The following is a 19417-nucleotide window of genomic DNA, read 5'->3' on the forward strand; positions in this document are numbered from 1 at the left end:
TATTAATATTATACACAGATTATACAATTTATGACAGAAGCTCGAAACAAATGACAATCGATGAAAAGCCCTATACATTCGGATCAACGTATCGTCGGATACATGGGACGGGACTCCGCCCCTTTTTTTACACGTTCATGCGATTGAAAGACGACATTCAGTTGAGATTCACTTTATGGATCAATTTGGTTGCTTCGTCCAAATTGAAAGACAAAAGTGAACCGTGTAATTTTGCCTTTAGGGTTGTATTTGAGCCTTGTGGCCTTGTCATGTCATTTTCATCATTTTGTTTTTGTATTTTTTTATTTATATTTTATGACTGTGTAGGTGTAACATTTATATTTAGTTATGATGTAAAAAATACCAAACATGTAACTTTTTGTAGGATTTTTAAATAATGTTATTTTTTACTGATTTTTGTTAGTTGTACAAAGAACTATTCCTAACTCTTGTGTATCTGGATCTAAATATAAATTGTAATATATAACAACTCCTTTAACAATCCTTTGACATTTAAATGTTAAAACAATGCATTTACACATTTATAAGTGACTTTCACTACATACAATTTACCATTTAGACCACTTTCGATACAAAGAAAAAGAGAAAATACCTACCTGCATCATTTGTACCCTTGGATAACGACCTCAATTATCCTTGCCAATGAAAATAAATGTTACACAGACAAAATGCTTTATTTATAAATTTAAAAAAATGCTACAGTATAAATTACCAGTACGCGTTAAAACATAATTAGTTTTATAATAATCAAGTCAAAAATTAGATGTAAAGAGGTAACATGCAGTCATAACACATTTAAATATAAAATGTCAAATATAATTCACCAAAGTCCGGAAGAAAAACCTCCAGGTGGAACCCGGCCTTTTGGTTGTTGAGGAACAGGTTCCTTGGCTTGTGGCACTGGTGGAGGTGCTACTACAGTCTTTGTTGGAGTCGTTGGGGATGTAGTTGGACTGTTTGTTCCCTCTAAAATGGAAGAAGCATTTCTTCCATGGTCTCTTCGTGACGGTTTGGAGTCGTTAGCAGCATCACCAAATAAATCTGTATGGCCCCCGCCAGGCGGTCTTAAGACCCTACTGGAGTTTCTGGAATTTTCATTTAAACCGCTGTAAATACCTGTAGAACTCATTGTAACTGATGTAAAACTAAAACTGATTTTTTCTGGGCTCTCCTTTTTACAGTTTTAAACTAGTTATTACCGGATTTTACTGCTTGCCCGCCCGCATACAAAACTACCGACTTTGTTTCTAAATTCTAAATGTCAACTGTCTTAAACGAGTTTTCAGAAAGCTTACATTTTTTTAAATCTGGTGAAAAAAAATCGTCATTTTACGGAAGTCCGAATATCAGAGGACGGTTAAACTGTATTTAACCTGATATGGTAATTTAAAAAACATTACACTAATCAGAAAATAAAGATTATATAAAACTTTGAACTCTGAACCCGGATATTTTTAATACGCCCAAATTTATGCAACCAACAATAATCTGAACATGATCTACTTTGCATGGAGAGTAATAGCCCAGGAAATAAACGTTAAATACGGCAATACCATGTAATTTTTAGTGACCACCGAATTCCTTGAAAATTTGGATTTATAATAGGTTTTACTTACCCCTTACCATCGACTTCAAAGTTGGACTTGTGCCGTTGGTTGCTTTTAATTGGGGGGGGTGAAAGTCACCCCTTCTAGGGGGTGAAAAAACATAACTTTTAAATCAAGTCCGGAAATGGATAAATAAACTAATTCTAAGCAACCAGGGGCGTCATTTGATAGGGGGCAGGGGGGGCATTTGCCCCCCCCTAACCCTGAAAATTACTGAAATTTACAAAAAATAGATCAATTTTGTGTTATGTTTGCATATAAATGTATTGTATATATAATGCTTGCCCCCCCCTATCAAAATTTCAAATGACGCTCCTGTAAGCAACTTTTGTTCTATAAAGTTTTTTTTATACAATACTTTTCGAGTTCTTTGCGAGTAAAAATATTTCTTTTTTAACAAAAAAAAAAACACCTTTTCAGACGGAGTTTCGCAAATAACTCAAAAGTAAGTATTTTATCGAAAATAAATATTTTTAAAAATGTTGCTTACAAAAAAAGCGAAAAATGGTGTATTCATGAAGTCTATGGACGTTCTTATTCGTAAAATTCCAAATCGAATAAATTCCAAATTGAAAAATAAACATTGTCACTTGCAAATAATTCGAAAAAAAGTATTGACTTAGTAAAAGAACTCTATAGAGCAAAAGTTGTTTAGAATTTATCAATTTCCAAACTTATCTTGAACGTATGTTTTTTCTCCCCAAGAAGGGATGACTTTCGCCCCCAAGTAAAAGCAACCAATTGCACAAGTCCCAAGTCCTCAGGAAGGTAAGTAAATAATATTATAGAAATTAAATTTTTTCTTCTTCTTCTTTTTGTGTAGACATGACTGTCTGTTTTTTCAATGTGCCTTAAGTTGTCGTTCCATTATTTTCGTGACCTTCCCACTGATCGTCTTCCTATTAAGGAACCGTCTCTCGCTGTCCTTACTACTCTATTTGTTGTCCTTCGGCTTATGTGGTCATTCCATTCTATTCTTCTGTTTCTGTTCACCCAGTTATTAATGTTGTCCACCCCTTGCATCTCCGTCGTATATCTGTACCTGTACTTCTAGCTCTGTCATCACATAGAGTCTTACCATCGATTTTTCGAAGGGTTTTCATCTCCGCTGTTTCGAGCAGTCTTTTTGTCCTCTCTGTATCGGGTCACGGTTATTAGACTTTATTACGGTTGTCTTGTCCGACGGTGGTGGGGAGACTTATATTTTTGACTTTACGTCACAAGAGTTTACATTCCCATATTTTTAAATTATTTTCGATCATTGAATGTGTGTTATTGTGTATATATGTGTATTATTTGTGTTATTATGAAATAATAAGACAAATAGTACATATTTTACCTTATACCGGGTGGCGAATCGTAAAAATGGCCATAGGAAACTCAATGTAAAGTTCTGAATTGTTGAATTCCTGCTTCCCTAATTATTCTACATCAAAAGTCATGAGAGAATACTTGTAGAGAATTAAAATCTGTATTAAAATCAAAAGTTAAAATTGTTCTACGATTTAAATGCATTCCAAAATTTTGAAAAATATGATACATTTGCCACAATAGGTATGCGTGTAAAAGTAAGGCCACACGTTACTATTTAACTGACAGTGCTCACACCATTGACTGAATAAAAAAATCTTTATTATTAATCCTTTCTCCGCAACTGAGGGTATCTTATCAACTGTACTGTTTTTAAACAATAGATGATAAAATAAAAATATTGACAGTTCAAAAATGTGAACATTATTGCTTTGTGTGTGGCCTAAGTTTGGGCTGAAAACTAAAATGTATTACATTTTTACAAAATTTTTGAATATGTTTAATTACGTAGACCAATTTTAACAGTTATTTCCAATACAGATTTCAATCCTCTTCAAATAGTTTCTAATGTCTTTTGATGTAAAATAATTATTAGGGAAGCTGGAATTCAACAGTTCAGAATTTTACATTGAGTTAATGCAAAACTTTGACGCATGTCAAAATTCTCAATGTGTTTTAATTGTATTAATTTTTTTCAAATCCTGAGAAAACTAATAAATATTTTTGAAAAATTTAAACTCAGAATGAAAGACTACATTATTACCAAGGGCTGAAAGTCCCTGAAAACTTCTATAATGTTTATTTTAATAAGTTACAGGGCTGAAAATAAAAGAGAAGTGTGATATTTAATTTCAAATATTTCATTCAATAGAGTCTGCTTGTTTATTCTAAGGGGCTTTCCGCCCTCGGTAATAATGTAATCTTGCATCCTGCGTTTAAATTTTTCTAAAATACTTGGTTTTCTCAGGATTCGAAAAAAATCATATTACGATTCAAATGACAGTAAACTCTCGTGACGTAATCTCACCCTTAATGTTCATTGGTTAGTCGATTTAGGCAACCGTAGTAATGTCTAAGAACCGTGGTATCGGGTCGTGTTTCTGCCGCGTATGTCATTATTGGTCTGATGACTGCAGTGGCGGCTCGTGATTTTTACAATAGGGGAGGCTATACCTACCTAACTGTAAAATATCTAGACAAATTTGCACTAGCAAAAAGAATCCGTCAAAAAAATCTAATTTAAGGCCCCATTTTTTTGGTCATTTTTATTTACATTTTATAATATCATCATAATTCACAATTTCATAATATCATATCATTTTAAAAATAGTTAGTCTAATAGTAAAAGTGTATTACCAAAGTTTGTGTCGTTTATTTGTTAACAATTCTATCTCTGTAAGTACATAGATCTGCATATTAAAAAAAAAAGATTTGAAGTTTTGCAGTCCATTCAGGTTGAAAGTTCACATTTTTTAAGATACTCAACTGAATTTTTTTAATTCTAAAAGCGGCCTACTGCGAATCCAAAAACACGGTAAATTACCGATATTTTGCTTTGCATTACAGATATCGGAAAAAGTTATTTGAACAAGTTGTTCCAAATATTATTCTAATCCCACATAACAAATTTCATCACAAAATTCGCACTCTTACTTTTTTCATTATTTGTAGTCAGGATCCTAAAATCGCAGAGGAGGCTGCTAGCCGATTAGCCGCCCTTGCCCAATCTCCGGGCAGCGTGTGCTTTAAGCGATAATGCAGCTCTAAGGAGACCGGGTCTCCTTAAACTACCACGCTTAAACGCTGCTGGGCTGCGCGGAGCATTAGCAATAGCAAGTGAGATTTTCCGGCTAGCAGCCTCCTCTGCGATTTTAGGATCCTGACTACAAATAATGAAAAAACTAAAAGTGCGAATTTTGTGATGAAATTTGGTATGTGGGGTTAGTATATTATTTGGAATAACTTGTTCAAATAACTTTTTCCGATATCTCTAACGCGAAGCAAAATAGCAAAGTAAACAAAACAGTGTAGCACGTGCAAAAAATTTATGGGGAGGCTAAGCCTCCCTTGCCTCCTCTGACCAGCCGCCACTGGATGACTGTTTTGTAAATTCTGCCTTTTATTTCTTTTCCGATATTTTTATTTCTCGATATTGTGTCATTCAGGCAACTTGCGGCTCTGTTTGCTCTATTCACTGGATCTTCCACTTCTGTTTAGAGCTTTCCGTAGCTAGATAGTGTGATGCAGGGCCGGCGATAACGGGCCTGCAAGGGATGCACTGCAGGTGGGCGCCCCTGTTTGAGGGGCGCCAGAATGAGCTTTTTTCTGCTGGTGTTATGCAAAATACTAAAATAGAAAAATTTATTTTTTAAATGTGACTTAAATTCGCCATAATACTCTAATCTGTGTTTGTTAGTTTTGTAGATCACACGACATGTAAAATATACAAAAATATGAAATGCCGTATAGAATTCTTACCATGGAGTACTATAATTTATTGGTCAAAGGTGTCATATTTCAACCAAACAACTTTGCTCTTAATGAGAAATTTCTTGAAGTTTTTGTATCAGCAGTTATGAGAGGAAATGAATGACGTCTATTAAAAAAAAAATAGTAAAACAAGATTGTGATACTGTTTTCTTGCCGCCTGTCTAATAATATCAAATTAAGTATTAGTCCCGTAAAAACATAATATTTAAAATAAACATTTTAGTAAAGTTTAGTTTAGAGTTTAGAGCTCTTTTAGTAGTAGTAGATTTAGTATTATTTCATGTGATTATAATGCAGAATAGTTTGTCAGTTGTACTCTGACTCTGCAGTTAAAGAACCTAGTTTTGCATTCAATTAATATAAAATTATATTTGTTAAGTACCTACTCAGCACTATTATTAAATTACGGTTTCACATTACTGCAGAAGCATATATAATCTTGACGTTTTAAAATTATTATTTTTATTTAGTTAAATTTAAATAAAAATGGATTCAAAAAAAAATTATCTGGGGCACAAATCGAAAAAGAAAAGCCGAAAAAGAATAAATGCCAAAAACAACAATCTTAGTTGTCTTAGCCAATTTCTTAAAAAAGTTAAAGTGAAGTTGTTTTGTCATGTGATGGGTCCAATAAAAAACTGTAGCCGAACTTTATTTATCGGGGGCATTTGCGGACTTAAGTCGGTGTCTCGCTGCCCGAAACACACATTTTAGGACACAAGTCCAAAATCAAGTCATTAATAGGGAGAAAAGCTCTTCTAGCTACCTTACCCCTAAAATCAGGTGGTTTAACCATAGAAGATGTCCCATTACCCAGGGCATCCACGGTAGCGTTCAGTACCTACAAAACCTCCTCATTCGTTATGTACTGCGGTGTATATTATAACGGGATTGTATAGCTTGAGGGTCAGATAGATACCCACTCCAGGTTACGCAGTGCGACTGGTTTGATCTTCGGACATGTGGATCTCACTGTTCCAATGTTCCATTAGAGCACACATAATATCCCCGAGGTTGGGGTTGTACGAGTATCTGTGTGTGTGTGGGGATGGAGGGGGGCGCCAGTGCTAGTTTTGCAGGCGGGCACCTTATACCCTAGCGCCGGCACTGGTGTGATGCCTAGATATTTAAACTTCCTCACTTGGTGAAGTTATACTTCTTTACCGGCGATAGAGGGTGATTTTTTTATATGTTAAAACCTATCAGCCCGGCGCATGCGCATTATAACTTTGTTCTGATTGGATGTTCAAATGACATGTTAAAAATTATCCAATCTGGCAGCTGTAGTTTGGAGGTAAAGGTAAAGGTAAACAAATGTATAATATATTAGTTTTATTGTTGTGAGGACAGAAACAAAAAAGTTTATAATATTTTAGTGACTTTTAAATAGTTTTTAAAAGCAACAGGTACGTAATAATTGTTAATGTATCATGGGTATAAACCTACCTATTTGATCTGCCAAAATACATAGTATGTAATACTTTTATTTATATAATTTGATTACCATCAAAATTTCTATCAATATTCACCTAATATATTGTTTTTTTACTCTATGTTTTGTTGTATTTTTTCAATTCTAAATCATTTCAATTCAAAATTAAAATAATTTGATCAATTTTCAAAATATCAAAATATCACAAGTTTAATCCGTTTAGTTAGTCGATCTTCGTAAATAATGACACATAGTGTCCGTGGCTAAGCGGAGAAGGCGAATGAATTCCAATACCAACCGCTCTTATCAGCGCTGGTTCGAGTCCCAATAGAAACTTTCTTTTTTGTTTTTTTTAATACATTTTTTGATTGTAAGTATATTTATAGGTCTTGACGGTCCAGTTAGCTGGGGCTCAGTCGATCGACAAGTTTAGTGGATTTACGATTTGCGGTCGCTGGTTCGAGCCTCAGCTGGGTCATGAAATTTATAAAAGGCCAACGCCGTAGTATAAAACTCAATAGAGTCTACGGCTTGGTCTGGAATAAACTGGCGTCTGATCGGCCTATGGAGGAGCGGTACGGGAAGGGATAAGGGCTTCCGGCTTGGTGATACTCCTCCATAGATCCCTACCGAAGGGCGTTGACGCCTAAGAACGGTGTATACATACAAGTATATTTATTATATAATTGTATTTTCAGAAAATACGTATTTAGTTAAAAAAATTTTCGACAATTAATGTTCAGACATCATTTGTGGCTTGTTTAATGTGTTTGTGTGTGTTTTATTCTTTTATTATTTTAATCTTTGGCACTGTTCTAATAAAAATGTTTGAGAAGTAGTAAGTATAAATTAGTTTAATATTTAAACAAAATATAAATAAAAAGTATATTAATTTCGTTTAAATCATATAATATAGAAGTATAACTTCTTACGCGCGTACAAAGTACACACACATTCTTTTTTTATTATCTGACCCTCCAGCTCCAATTTACTTATTGGATTTGCTATTATAGCCATGCATTTTATCCATTTTGGGGAAATTAACATGTTTAATTTTCTGGCTGTTATAATTGGTGCAGCATAGGTACGTTGTGAATCATCTTTACTTTGAGAGTTGAGAGATTACTATTGCATCGTCCGCATAGCAGATTATTTTAAGTTGTTTTCTCCCATTTTTTATCCTTTTTTAGTTCTTATTTTAAATTTAAATTAAATTTATAGAACCTAAATCGACATTTTCAAGCAAACCTGTCGTGGCACTGAAAATTACACTCCAAAACAGTCATTTACTGGGCTATATAATTTGAATTTTAAAAATGTTTATTAAATTGAAAATTGAGGTTAGGTTGTAATAAATGTGTATTAATTTGTGTATGTTTATTAAAAAAAGAATTTGTTGTAAAAATGACCGAAATTGAAACTGTATTTCCGGGTCATGTTGTAGCAAATGTTAAATCCTTGAGAGGTGTTACAATTTTGGGTCCAGGCCTTCGCCAGAATGAGGAAAAACCAAACACTCTATGTGTTGCCCAGCCAGGAAAACTCGTCTATAAAGAACCTAATCTATATTGGGTCGAAGGAAATAGGAGAAGATACATTCCCAAAAAAGGTGATTTGGTGGTTGGAGTGATCATTAAAAAATCAGGAGATACTTTAAAAGTAGACATTGGTACTGCTGAGCATGCTGCCCTATCCTTACTAGCCTTTGAAGGAGCAACCAAAAAGCAGAAACCTGATGTACAAGTTGGAGATGTTGTGTATGCTAGGTTGTTGAATGCTCACAGAGAAATGGAGCCAGAGTTAGTGTGCGTAGACTCGTATTATAAAGCTGGTCCCTTAGGAATTCTCTCAGATGAAGGATTTTATATAAATGTGTCTCTAGTATTAGCGCAACAGCTTTTAGATATTGAAAATCCTCTCTTGAGAATGATTGGACGAAAGTTTCCTTATGAAATAGCTGTAGGTGTAAATGGTAAAGTTTGGATTAATGCTAACACTACTAGTGACATTCTTAGTATTGTAAAAATTTTGGAAACCACTGACCAGCATCTTAAAATACCAAATAGTGTTAGAGCTGCCTCCAATATGGATTCAGCGTAATGTAATTTTTAAGTAAAATATAATTAATATATGTATGCTTTTTATGTTCTTATGTAGTAATACCTTAATGTTTCATCTTGGTATTAAATTTATAGAACTAAATACAAAATTTAACTAATCATTACTTAGAGAGTTGTTAACCACAATAAAAATAGCCAAAATCAAATACCTTAGTCACTAGGAATAAGCCACAATTTGTTTGAAAAAAAATTTTTTTTAATGTTTCAACTTTTACTTCGGAAACCGTCAAATTACAAAATATGAATACATAAATTTATTTATTCTTTCTTTCTCCCCTTCCTTATACCATTTCAGGTGTAGGATTTGGGTTTAGTTTAGCTACATATTCACCCACATCTTCCACTCTTTTATGTCTTGTGCTATTATTTTCATTTCTTCAAACTTTTTCCGTTTAATCTTTCCCACGTCTACTATTTTATGTATTTTTTTTTTATATATTTATTTATTAACGGGATAAACCCAATACATACAAAATACAATAAAGCAGAGCTTTTGTCATAATAATGAAAATATAAAATTTAGATACATGTAAAACTACAACTATAAAACACAAACATAAAAAATAAAAAAGAATATAAATTATTTGTAAATGATGAAAACAACTGAATTAACTATAACAGTTAAATCTATTTAATTTTTTAAATTCAAAATTCAAGACGCCGAGTTCTTGTTTAATAGAGGAAACTGAAGAACCAAACAGATCTATTACATGACTAAACTTGTTTCCATACAGGGCCAATCTACTAATTGGTGCATATTGACCATAATTTGTAGCATGTCGTTGTTCCTTGAATATTTGTGGATTTCGTGTCAATCTAGCAGGTATATTAAAGTATACAAGACTTATCAATTCTTCGGAGTTAATAACACCAGAGATAATTTTGCGAAGACAACAAATATCCAACATGACTCTTCTGCGTTCAAGAGTTTGTAAATTTAATCTCTTTAATATATTATCATAAGTATAATTTCTAACTGTTAAACCCATCTTAAAAGCTGCGAAACGTAAAAATTTGTTTTGAATCTTTTCAATATTTAGGATTTGATATGCATAACTAGGTGACCAGATAATAGAACCATATTCAATAATTGATCTCACGATACTGCAATATAAGATTTTTATTGTGTGAATTGACAAATCTTTTGATGAACGCAATACAAAACCCAACATCTTAAATGCTTTCGAAACAGTATGGTCAATGTGAGAGTAAAATGTTAATTTACAATCAAATATTATACCCAAATCCCGAATTTCGTTCACACGTGTGACAGGAGTATTATTAATAAAATATTGATGGTGAATAGGCGAATGGGATCTAGCAAAAGTTATTAAAAAGCATTTATTAATATTAAGTTCCATATCATTTCTACCACACCACTCATAAAAATCATTTACTTGTGACTGAAACTGAAAAATGTTATCCTCATTATTGACAGTCTTATATATTTTAACATCATCAGCAAACATTAAAAAGTTAACTTCCGTAAAAATAGAGTGAACATCATTCAAGAACAGATTAAATAGAAGGGGGCCACAGTGGGAACCTTGCGGTACTCCAGATGTAGCTGTAAAAGCATTAGAAAGAAAACATCCTATTTTTACACTTAAACTTCGATTAGTCAGGTAACTTTGCATCCAATCAAAGAGACTTCCAGAAACACCGTATGCTGTAAGTTTTGCAAGTAAGATATTATGATTGACCTTATCGAGTGCTTTAGAAAAATCAGTATAGATGGAATCTACTTGTAATTTGTTCTCCAAAGCAGTAACAATGTCATTCTGATAAAGAAGTAAATTAAGTTACTGTAGATTTACCCTGTACAAAACCGTGTTGTTCATTCACCAGAATACTGCTGAATTCACAAGTAAGCTGCTTAGTAACTAAATAATCTAATAATTTTGGAATTGCTGATATAGTACAAACTGCTCTGTAGTGTTCCACATTTGACTTTGAACCAGATTTAAATATAGGTTTTACGTAACTTCGTTTCCAGCAATCAGGGAAAACCCCTTCTTGCAAAGATTTATTAAAGAGTATACACAATGGCTTAGATATAGTACAAACACATTGTTTTAATAGATAGTTAGGAATGCCATCAGGGCCAAAATTTAGTTTAGGAGCCAAATTGTGAATACTCTCAAAAATAGTATTTATGTTAAAAGAGCATGAACTCATGTTACCAGCATTTTCAAATTGATATTGTGGGGGTGTAGTATTATGGTCAGTGAACACTGTAGAAAAAAATTTGGCAAATAAATTCACAGCTTCCTCCCCAGAACTACTTTGATCATCTCCTAAATATAAATGGCAAGGTACATCATAATTTTTTTTGCGACTGTTTATATATTTCCAAAAAGTGCCTGGGTCATTATTAATTCTAAATTCAGAATCTCTAACATATAAATTATAACAATCTTTACTCAGTGTACTACATTCAGATCGTAAGTTATGAAAAATAATAAAATCATCATAATTGTTGAACATCTTATACTTTTTATGATATTTTTTCTTTTCTATTATTAGTCGTTTTAACTCCATGTATCCATTTTTTCCTCGGTCTGCCTTTTTTCGTTTTTGTGATACAGTGGAACTTGGTTATAGCGTCATTGAAGGGTCCATTAAAAAAATGAGGCTATATCAGAGTGACTTTATAAAAGAGGCAGAGAAAAATGAAAGTAGTACTTACTTTTAGTACTACAACTTGCCATATTAAAAAATAAAAACCTTATTACTAAATTAAAATTAAAACAAAATGAACCGAACACAATTTCACGGTAGTGAAAATTTCTTAAACAGACTGTTCTGAAACAGAAAATTTGACTGTTAGGATGGCACTGATAAATGAGAATTCATAGAACTGTCAAGGTCAATTAATTGTACACAGAAGGAAAAATTGGATTTTCTCACATTCTTGGAAGGATCAGTGTCGCAAAGCCGGAAACGCATTGCACTTATTCTTCATAAAATAAAAAATGGACAACCCACTGTAAAATCTTATGACGCTATAGACGAGGGTTACTTTATTTTTAGCCGATAAATCCGGGTTTTTAATAATGTCATCGAATAGCGTTTTTCCGGACCTATTAAAAATTGACGTTACAACCGAGATGACGTAACTACCGAGGCCGTTATATCCAAGTCCCACTGTATTTCTTGTTTTGTGAATTTTTCTCGTTAGTCTACTGGGTTTCATTCTCATTAGATGTCCATACCAGTTTAGTTGTCTCTTTATTATTTTGTTCATTATTGGTTCCCGTTTGCTTATCTCTCTTATTGCCTCATTTCTAATTCTGTCCTATTTGGTTTTTCCTGCTATAGCTTATAGATGTCTTATCTCCATTTTATCCTACTATTATACTTTTTCTGCAAAGTAAAATTTTCACTCATATACAGCGTGTCTACTTAAGTTGGAAACATATGGGAAACTTTTTTGTTATTGATTTTACGAAAAAAAGTTATTCTTTATATAAAAAGTTCTGCATGTTCTTAAACCTAAGATTCAATCACCAGAGATGAAATTTTGTCAATATTATACGAGGTATGTCAAAAAATATAAACTTCGTTCAAGAGTATAGTACCTTTATTTCTCTCAATATCGAAAATTATTATTATGAAAAGTTGTTTGGAAATAAAAACTAAGATCAAATATGCAATCACATGCTTCTAATTGGAAAAAAATACTTTCCAAATTTTTCTCAAATTTATTGATACCAACTTCGTTTTTATTTATTACACATACGATAACTCTTTTATTATTACTTTTATGAAAAAAAGGTATTCTTTATAAAAAGCTCTGTATGTCCTAAGACCGAAGATGCAACCATCAGCTATCACATTTTATTAATTTTATACGAGGTATGTCAAAAAATATGAATTTCACTCAAGAGTAAAGTACCTTTATTTTTTACAATATTGAAAAGCGTTATTAAAAAAGTTGTTTAGAATTAAAAACTATGTTTCAATATGCAATTACATCCTTCTAATTGAAATATTGTGAAATATAAAGGTACTATAATCTTGAGAGAATTTCATATTTTTTGACACACCTCGTATAAAATTAATAAAAGTTGATATATCATGGTTGTGTCTTAGGTTTTAGACCATGCAAAGCTTTTTATGAAGAATAACTTTTTTTCGTAAAATGAATAATAAACGAGTTATCATATTTGTAATATTTAACAACGATGTTGGGTATCCATAAATTTGAGAAAAAAATTTTATTTCAATTAGAAGCATGTAATTGCATATTTGATCTTAGTTTTTAATTCCAAACAACTTTTTATCATAAGAATTTTCAATATTGAGAGAAATAAAGGTACTTTACCCTTGACCGAAATTCATATTTTTTGACATACCTCGTATAATATTGAGAAAACTTGATATCTGATTATTGAATCTTAGGTTTTGGGACATGCAGAACTTTTTATAAAGAATAACTTTTTTTCGTAAAATTAATAATAAAAAAGTTTCCCATATGTTTCCAACTTAAGTAGACACGCTGTATAGTGTACAGTATCACAATCCCATTACATATTGTAGCGGAAGAGAAATCTTGGCCGATCCCCGTATAATAGTAAACACCTCGAGAATGACGTAATCGGATGTGCTAGGCCTCGCCGGAGAATTCTGGAAGGTACGTCACGTAGGCGGAACAAGCCGATAGCTCGAGATGGGAGTCGATTGTTCCAGAATAACAACTGGGTATAAATACGGGCATATACGGGCATATTTTGTGAATAAGTTTAGTGTATAAGATAAATTCGTCTGTAACTTATATAAATAAAGTCGTATATAAATTACGAACCGCTAGTTTTATTGTAATTAGAAGTAATTACACTAATCACGCTACAGTTGGTGTCGGTGTTCGGTAAACTTAGTGCGATATAAATAAGTGAATTACAGAGAGACTTTAAAAGACTTTTGGACTTTATTCGTCGGGAATAGTTAAAGTGCGTTGATTGTTCGGTATTCGGAAAGACTTTTAAAAGACATTTTGGAAAGTACGTGTGTGCCGACCAAAGATGTTGCTACGAGAACTTACAGTAAAACAGCTCCGTGAACAGCTAGAGGAACGGGATCTGGACAGCAGTGGGCTCAAGATAGTCCTACAAGAACGACTCGAGGAAGTCCTAACGAAGAACGGAGATGATCCAGAGACGTTCCACTTCCAGTCAGCAGAACAAGCAATCTTATCGAAATTAAAAACTGTTTCTGAAACGATTGATGATACTTCTAAGATAAGCAACGAGAAATTTGAAAGTGTTTCTCAAAAGATCGATGAAACTTCTAGACAGAACAACGAGAAACTTGAAGAAGTTAGTAGAAAAAGCGACGAGAAATTCGAAAATGTTGCTAAAAGATTCGATGAGACTTCTCAAATAATTAAAGAGGTCTGTAGGCAAAACAACGAAAAACTAGAAGAAGTTTGTAAACAGAACAATGAGAAATTTGAAGAAGTTTCTAGAACATTCGATAAGATGCAGAAAAGTGTAGAGACCGTAGAAGAAAAGATCAAACAGCTAGAGAGCAGGATAACCGATACAAAAGTACAACCATCAGTTAATGCAGCAGCGTTAGATCCTCTAGTGAAAGATGAACTACCGAGAGACGAAACGTCGCATAATATGAGATTCAAATTACCACCATTTGATGGAAAGTCCTCTTGGTCCATATATCTTAGACAGTTTGAAGCTATTGCGACCGCCAATCATTGGACCGAACAAGAAAAGGCTGTTTCCTTGACTGCTGCTTTACGAGGTGATGCTGCAGATATATTAAGGTCAATTCCCAAGGGTCAAGAAAATTGTTACCAGACCTTGTTCACTCGTCTAGAAAAACGCTATGGAGATGCCCATCTACAACAAGTATACAAAGCACAACTGCGAAGTAGAAGTCAACGAGCAAGTGAGAATCTGCAAGAATTTGAAGCAGATGTGGCTCGTGTGGTGCGGTTGGCTTATCCAGAGGTGCCAGACAGCGTTTTAGAAGAAATTGCAGTAGATACCTTCGTCAATGGGCTGAAAGATAATGAACTACAGAAAGCTTTACGACTAGCAAGGCCGAAAGTTTTAGATGAAGCACTTGCTATTGCCTTGGAACACGAAGCAGCTAGCCAAGCTTCACGAAACAATCGAGTAATAACCGTGGAAAAAGGCGATAAGAGAAAAGATGAACGTTTGGTGGAAATGGTACGGAGGGTGATTCGTGACACGATGCCGAAGAGACGCATGAAGAGGGCTGGAAGAGTTGGTTCAAATACAGATGCTTCCTCGATACGGCCATGCAGTGAAAGTTGTAATCACCGGCTTAAAGTAGATGAACAGCTTTGCCCTGTGAGACGAACTACCGTCGTTAATGAGCAATGGCAGCCACAACAGTTACAAGAAGCCCAAGAAGATGATCCATGTATAAAAAGAGTATTGGATTGGATGCGGCAAGGTGAGAGACCTAGTTGGCAGAACATTAGTGCATGTAGTCCAGAAGTCAAGGCCTACTGGAGCCAATGGAATTGCCTGGTACTAAAAGATGATCTTCTGTACAGAACCTTTGAGAACGATGATGGTACAGAATCTAAGCTTCAGTTAATTGTACCTAAAAGTAAAGTGTCAGAAGTATTGCGTCAGTTGCATGACGGTACATCAGGTGGACACTTTGGTATTACGAAGACTCTGCAAAAGGTTCGAGAACGGTTCTATTGGGTGAACTGTAAAGATGATGTAAGAAGATGGTGCCGAAAATGTGAACCGTGTGCATCCGGTAATGGTCCGGTTGGTAAAAAGAGAGCACCCATGAGACAGTACAATGTTGGAAGTCCTATGGAAAGAGTAGCTATCGACATTGCAGGTCCATTTCCAGAAACCGATGCTGGAAATAAATACATCCTGGTAGCCATGGATTATTTTACAAAATGGACTGAGGCCTATGCATTACCAAATCAAGAAGCTGCTACCGTTGCAGAGGTACTTGTTAAAGAATTCTTTAGCCGATTTGGTGTTCCCTTGGAGATCCACTCCGACCAAGGGCGAAACTTTGAGTCAGCTCTTTTCCAAAACGTTTGTAAATTGATTGGTGCCAATAAGACCAGAACAACACCCCTGCATCCTCAATCAGATGGGATGGTCGAGAGGATGAACCGAACGATGGGTAAACACTTGTCCAAAGTTGTATCTGAACATCAGCGAGATTGGGACCAACACATTCATTTATTCCTGATGGCCTACCGCTCGGCCGTAAATGAAACTACAGGTCAAACACCAACCTGCCTGATGTTGGGTCGTGAAGTTCGGTTGCCCTGCGACCTAGAGTTTGGCCGCGGACCTTCCGAGGAACATGTTGCAGGCGAAGACTACGTTGACCGCCTGAAATTACGAATGAACAACATTCATGAACTTGCCCGACAACACATCCAGATAGCCAGTGACAGAATGAAAGATCAATATGATTCTCGATGCAAGAATGAAAGCTTCGAAGTAGGTGATCTTGTCTGGCTTTATAATCCGCAACGTCGTCGAGGCTTGTGTCCTAAACTGCAAAGACAATGGGAAGGTCCGTATGAAGTTAAGAAGAAAATAAATGACGTAATATATAGAATTAAGAAGTTGCCAAACGGTAAACCAAAAGTTATTCACATAAATCGTCTTGCACCATATGCTGGCTCAAATGAAACAGAAGAAGCACGAGTCCTCCAACAGGAGATGAAAGATGTCGCACAGCCAAGTTTTAATCAATTTATGTCAAATTACGCAGCGAGAAAGAGTGCTAGATTCGGCGTGACCACAGAAGTTCAGCAAGATCTGTTTGGTGTTCCAGAAAACGTCTCTCTGGCCCACTGTGTTGCCCAAGACCTCGAGATGACTAAAGGAATATCGTCCGTATTCAATAGAAAGTTCGGCCGCCTGGACGAGTTAAGAAATCAGCAGCCTAAAATTGGAAGAGTACTGCGATTGGAAGATGGTCCTCGATCTTTGCTGTATATGGTGACCAGAAAGTCTTATACGGACACGCCAAGCTACGAGAACATATGGCGTGCTCTAACTAATTTGAAGAAAATCGTGTGTAATTATGACATCAAAAATTTGGCTTTACCAAAAATAGGCCATGCAGTAGAAAATCTGGATTGGAAGATTGTGAGAAGCATGCTTGAAGTGGTCTTCAGAGGAACTGGTGTACAAATCACTGTGTGTTGCATGAACCCGAAGATGTCGTACCCTTCAAAGACAGTAGACTGTTATTTCTTCTTGAAGGGTGTATGCAGAGCTGGAGAGTCGTGTAGATTCCGCCATCCTGGGCCTTCATTTAGAGTTGCTGATCGAGACGCTCAGATCTTAAGAGGGGAGCAGTGTAGCGGAAGAGAAATCTTGGCCGATCCCCGTATAACAGTAAACACCTCGAGAATGACGTAATCGGATGTGCTAGGCCTCGCCGGAGAATTCTGGAAGGTACGTCACGTAGGCGGAACAAGCCGATAGCTCGAGATGGGAGTCGATTGTTCCAGAATAACAACTGGGTATAAATACGGGCATATTTTGTGAATAAGTTTAGTGTATAAGATAAATTCGTCTGTAACTTATATAAATAAAGTCGTATATAAATTACGAACCGCTAGTTTTATTGTAATTAGAAGTAATTACACTAATCACGCTACAATATTTTCATTTTTGTTTCTTGGGACAATTCTTTTTCCTCAGAACTGGCACTAGTGCGTAGTACAGTTTGTTCGAATTTTTTTTGGTCTGTATACTTTCAATTATTTTTATCAGTGTAATCGGTACTTTCATGTTCTGCAAGCATTGCCATATAATTTTTCTTTCTACATATAGAAGCAAACCCTGCTCTTCGATCTATGAATTCTAGAATGAGTTTTCCCTGAGTCAATACTTCTTTCTATTGTATTTCTAATCATGTAAATGTTATCCTTTGTCTGTCTAAATGCTGCTTGTTCTTCTCCTAGTTCTTTTTCTATCTCTTTTTCGTGTATAGTTTAAAACATATTCATTCATATGATAAACATATATTGCTCTATATTTTTCGCAGTTGATGTGTTCTCCCTTTTTGTATACTGGCACTATAAGGTTGCTTTGCCAGTCTTGCACTCTTTTGGGATTTGCTGCTTTTCCCATGCCTGTTTGTAATTGTATATTTTCCATAACCAGTTTATCCTGTCTTCTCCCATGTACTTGACCATTTCCGGGTATATGTCATTATCCCCTCCAGATTGACCTATTTTTATGTTTGACACTTCCTGTATTACTTCTTCGTGCGAGGAACTCTCGAGGATAAGTATTTGTTGTGCGAGGAAGAGGAACAATAAAAAAGAATGTGTGTGTAGTTTGTACACACGTAAGAAGTTATACTTCTATTATATTATTTCTTAAAAATAAATATACTGTAAACAGTTTGTTTTAATTTTTTTTAAACACCAAACAAATTTTGTACTTACCGCTTTCAAAAAAATTAAAAAAAGTATAAGATGCACTGGATTCGAACTCAAGACCTCTCGATCTTTGGCCGAATGCCATACCAAATACGCTACGACGACTGTGTCTGTATCGGTCCGGACGTACCTAAAGACAATTCACGGTAACAAACGGACAAGGTGTATAATAAATATACAATAAAGTGTTTTAATAATACTCATCTTACTCCTGAGGAAGACAAATCCAAAGACACAAAAATTATAATAAATATATTTACTAAAAACACTAATATATTCTTTTCACACCTTTTCTTGCACTGATATATTTATACATAACTAGAAAGATTTAGCAACTAAACGCCATACTGTCTGTGTGCGCATGCGCGCAGTATTATGAAATTTTACTCTCAATCGCGCCTAAAGAGGTATAACTTCAATAAACATCCATAAAGGAAGCGTAATATATGGATGCATAAAAATGGTAAAAAGCGACACACGAAAAGTGAATTTGCTACTTAACTCCTAATTGAATCAATCACCAAGACAAATACTTTAGAAAACTACAACTTTTAACTGTTGTAAAAACTGATCTTAAAAAACATGTCTCCACTTGTTTCAACTCAAGATCATAAATCTATGTAAACACACACGCACATATAAAAAACTACAACATTTTAGACTTTTAAAATTTTTTTAAGTACAAAATGTTTAAAGTAAAATTGTGGCTTATTCCTAGTAAAAATTCAAAACGGGTCAAAAGAATGGGTCATTTTTGATGTCTAGTATCCCCTAAACGTGTTGTCCGATTTAAGTAATTTTTTTAATATATTATAGCCCTATTCTTTAACAACACATTGCATGTCATGTCGCTCATATATATAAGCGACATATATGCGTGGCACGTAATGTGTTAAGAATATCGCTGTAATAATATTTTCCGCAAATCGCCAGGAAATTTTGACATTCCTGTCAAAATTTCTTGAAGAAAAAGTCAGGACTTCCTTACTGTAAGGAAATG

The 19417-nt window shown here is 34.5% G+C and overlaps 2 protein-coding genes across 2 annotated transcripts; one reads left to right on the top strand and one right to left on the bottom strand.

Moving 5' to 3' along the window:
• Positions 1-676: 676 nt before the first annotated feature.
• On the bottom strand, positions 677-1430 carry LOC126882994 (jupiter microtubule associated homolog 1-like). Its single transcript, XM_050648144.1, has one exon. It carries the CDS (start codon positions 1148-1150, stop codon positions 842-844), a length of 309 nt encoding a protein of 102 aa, XP_050504101.1. The 5' UTR covers positions 1151-1430; the 3' UTR covers positions 677-841.
• Positions 1431-8172: 6742 nt separating this feature from the next.
• LOC126882993 (exosome complex component RRP40) lies at positions 8173-9085 on the top strand. Its single transcript, XM_050648143.1, has one exon. It carries the CDS (start codon positions 8266-8268, stop codon positions 8959-8961), a length of 696 nt encoding a protein of 231 aa, XP_050504100.1. The 5' UTR covers positions 8173-8265; the 3' UTR covers positions 8962-9085.
• Positions 9086-19417: the final 10332 nt, after the last annotated feature.

This window comes from Diabrotica virgifera, chromosome 4 (genome assembly GCF_917563875.1).
Source record: "Diabrotica virgifera virgifera chromosome 4, PGI_DIABVI_V3a".
Classification (NCBI taxonomy): Eukaryota; Metazoa; Arthropoda; class Insecta; order Coleoptera; family Chrysomelidae; genus Diabrotica; species Diabrotica virgifera.